Source organism: Eucalyptus grandis, chromosome 1 (genome assembly GCF_016545825.1).
Source record: "Eucalyptus grandis isolate ANBG69807.140 chromosome 1, ASM1654582v1, whole genome shotgun sequence".
Classification (NCBI taxonomy): Eukaryota; Viridiplantae; Streptophyta; class Magnoliopsida; order Myrtales; family Myrtaceae; genus Eucalyptus; species Eucalyptus grandis.
In genome coordinates this window covers 28,291,183-28,294,674 of record NC_052612.1, presented here as the reverse complement: position 1 = coordinate 28,294,674, position 3,492 = coordinate 28,291,183, and the positions used below count along the sequence as shown (strand labels likewise).

General features: G+C 39.8%; 1 protein-coding gene across 1 annotated transcript; it reads right to left on the bottom strand.

Moving 5' to 3' along the window:
- Positions 1–293: 293 nt before the first annotated feature.
- On the bottom strand, positions 294–3,185 carry LOC104439494 (zinc finger protein 593). The gene is made up of 4 exons (XM_010052559.3): positions 2,961–3,185; positions 2,695–2,803; positions 2,235–2,297; positions 294–774 (listed from the first exon to the last, which is right to left on the bottom strand). Exons 1-4 carry the CDS (start codon positions 3,043–3,045, stop codon positions 672–674), a joined length of 360 nt encoding a protein of 119 aa, XP_010050861.2. The 5' UTR covers positions 3,046–3,185; the 3' UTR covers positions 294–671.
- Between the last annotated feature and the right edge of the window lie 307 nt (positions 3,186–3,492).

The following is a 3,492-nucleotide window of genomic DNA, read 5'->3' as shown; positions in this document are numbered from 1 at the left end:
TTAATCCTATGCTTGCATACACTCCAAGAAGGAAAAATTACAAAAAGCCTACCTGTCATGTAGGGGGACTTATCTTATCCTATCCTTTAAACAGAAATGAATTGAAGCGTTGCTCCAGGGGAACTGATCATGGTGAGAAAACTACTCTACCCAGGAATAAATAAACTCCTAACCTCTACTCGAAGACAATGAACATAATCTATGCTGAACTCAATATACATAAACCCATCCATCCACAGATAGGTCCCAACAGCAGCAATTAAAAAAAATAAGGCACATTAAGCTGCCTCAAATTCTAAAAAAAGTAGTAAACTATCAATTGCATTTGCACCAGTCAATGCTTTGTGGCTCAAATTAGAAGACACTTAAATTTCAGACGCATTACACAAGAAAACACACAATTTCTATTCAAAAACAAAATCTCACTTGCCCTTTCTTAATATATAGTAGCCAAAGCCTTCTGGAGATCACCTTTTATCAGCTACCACCAGTCAGATAGGTCTATTGAATATGCTTGATTGCTCGTTCCTCAAGCATATGCAACTACAAAGACTTCCATATCAAAGCACTAGCTGCATATACACTTTTAAGCTAACTAACAAGAGAATTTAAAAAGAAAATCCTCGCTGCACCAAAAAGGCTCGATCCATATGGGCACCAAAACAAATAGCTCACATTGGCATAAGCTTTGGACCATTATCAGGCATGCCCATCCCTGCAGCTAACTCAGCATCAAGCTGAGTATGTGGCGCAGGACCCATCATTTGCTTCATACTGCAAATCACAATAGTTGTTTAAAGCATTAAGTTATACACCAGACTACAAATAAGACAAGACAGAAACAGAGCAATGCATCCACGAATTTAATTACATGGAGGGAAAGGAAAGGATTATGCATTTTATCCAGCATATTAAATAGAAGCTGTAGATAAAATTAGAAACAAATGAAGGTTACGCCATCATGATGATATGAGACATATAATAACCAAAAAGAATCTCAACTGGAGAAGCTACATTAATGCATGGACAATACACTGAACCCAGGTATCTACTGTCCTTAGCATGTCTTTTAGAATCACAATCCAGATCCCAGGATCCAAAATGCATCAAATGGTCCAGATTGTATGAAAATTGCTTGCTGTCAGGATCACAACTGTGATCCAGATCATCGGATTTAATGGGATCAGGATCCCACAAATGATCCTGGAGATCCAAACTTGCTTGGGAATTGATTGTTTCAGACGCGAGAAAGACAAAAGTCGGCCACAATCCTCCCAGCCCAACACCCATTTTCTTCTTGAAGCCTACTTTTAAGTCCATTTGAAAGAATAGCGCACCAGGCATTGACAGATATTCCTTACTGGTGAGGCTAAACCCTGAACAAGAAGCATGAAGCAGAAAAGAAGATCTTTGGCTATGGCAATTGACATCTTTCCAAAGACACCATCTTCTACTTAGCACGATGACAAAACGCCATCTCCTTCTGCTTGTTCTCATACTTTTCTTTATTTCCCTTTTATTAACTCCACAATTAAGCTGTCGTCAATCAACCCACTTGATGAACAAACTGTTTTATTTTCTTTTCTTCAATCTACGTACATTTGGCAGTATTGGTATCTATATTCTATTGTTTTATCCTTCCTCCTCCTTCCTACTACTCTTGTTTTCCTTTGTTTATTAATTTTTAATATTTTTTATTTTTTAATTTTTATTTAATCCCTATATGGTGATTGAAAGTTTTTATTTCTTCATTTTCTCATTCAGATTGCTTTTTCCCCCTCTTCTATGGTTTATGTGCTAACTTATTAATACTGGTAAATAAATTTTAGAAACTATGTGTTCTAATACTCAAAACATGATCTTCTCTATAACAAAGAGAAAAGTCCAAAACTGAAGTCTCAAAAGACTCAAGGAATTAAGTAAATCTTAGACAGAACTGATGAAATTCCACATATTATAGAACCAACAGGCAATGTGATCCAACATTTCTCAAGTCCTAAATACGAAAGCAGAGAGTTGCAAAATGGCGGATTGCAATATCATACTAAATTATTCTGTGCAAATTAAACTAAGTGATCCTACACAACAACTATTTTAGTATGCTGCTGGTTGACAGCAGCAAGGATAGGCATGATCCAGGAATCGTCTCACTAGCACCATTAGGAATCTTCTACAAGCATATGTAACAATATCTACAAAAGTGATAGGAAAATCTAGTGATCAGTTTTACGAACCGTTTCTTGTGGCGCTTCGTCTTGAAATGCTTGTCCCTCGTAGCAACGTTCGGAAAATATCGGCTGAAAAGTAAGAAAACCCAATCATGCATAAGCAAATCCGGAATCCCCAATCAAGCAAAGAAACCAATAAAATCCCCATTTTGATTTAATTTCTCAAGAAGGAAAAAAAAAAAAAAAAAAAAAACCTCACTCCAATGCTCTGTATAATTAACAATCAAGATTACAGAAAAATCACGAAATAGGGTTCGTCCATTGGAGGACCAACACAAGCTAATCTAAGACAAGTTTAAACTTATTTCACTCTTTTAACAGCAATAACCCGAAGTCTAATACTTGTCCAGAGATCTTAGAAGCTATTCTCATATATCTAGCAAGCTGCATCAAAGGGTATCCGAAATCAATTCAAAGAACGAAACTTCTCTCCTCAAAACAACAAAACACAAACACGAGCACCCACTCGCAGTGCAGGCAATAGTACTGGCCCATGCCGGGGAGATCCTCATCCACGGGCAACGGCCGCCGCTCCTCTTCCGGCTTCTTCAGGGCCTCGTACACCGCGTCGTCGCGTGCGGGAACTCGCCGGAGTCAAGGAAAAGAACAGTTGGCCCACGCGAAAAGCACCCATCACAGGCGATCAAATTTAGCCAACAAAAAGTCAGACGCAATCACAAAAACGAGAGCGAATTCGAGGCATGGGGGCGACGACGCGACCAAAAAGGATATCTTTGACGAGGAACTTGGTGCGGCGGGCGGTCTTGTGGGAGAGGCGTCTCTTCTTGACCTTCCTGTGCGGGCATTTGCCTCCCATGGCGTCGGATTTTCCTGCTCCCTCGCTGGTCTCGACCTGCTGTTGGTTTGCGCACTGGTTGAAGGTTTTGGAGGCGATTCGAAACCCTAGAAAGCACCGATTGGGAGGTTGGGGGGAGGCCGATTGAAACGGCGGTGGAAGTGAACAAGAATAGTGGGCCGAGAACAAGAAGATGGGCCACGATGGCCCAAAACGAGCCCAAAATCAAGATGATGGGCCTTCTGGCCCAGAAAATACAGATTGGCCGATGAGAGGGCCTTCACTGCTGCTGGCTATCCCTTTTCTTAAGTGAAAGTTCCAAATAAGGGGCTCGAAAATGAGGGCCCGAAGTGAACTTTATTTTAAATAAAGACATGAAGTATCATCTTTTTTTTTTAGATAAGAGCCTGAAGTAAATCTTGTTTTAAATAGAAACTTTATGTCTGTTTTAAATAAAAGGCCTGAATT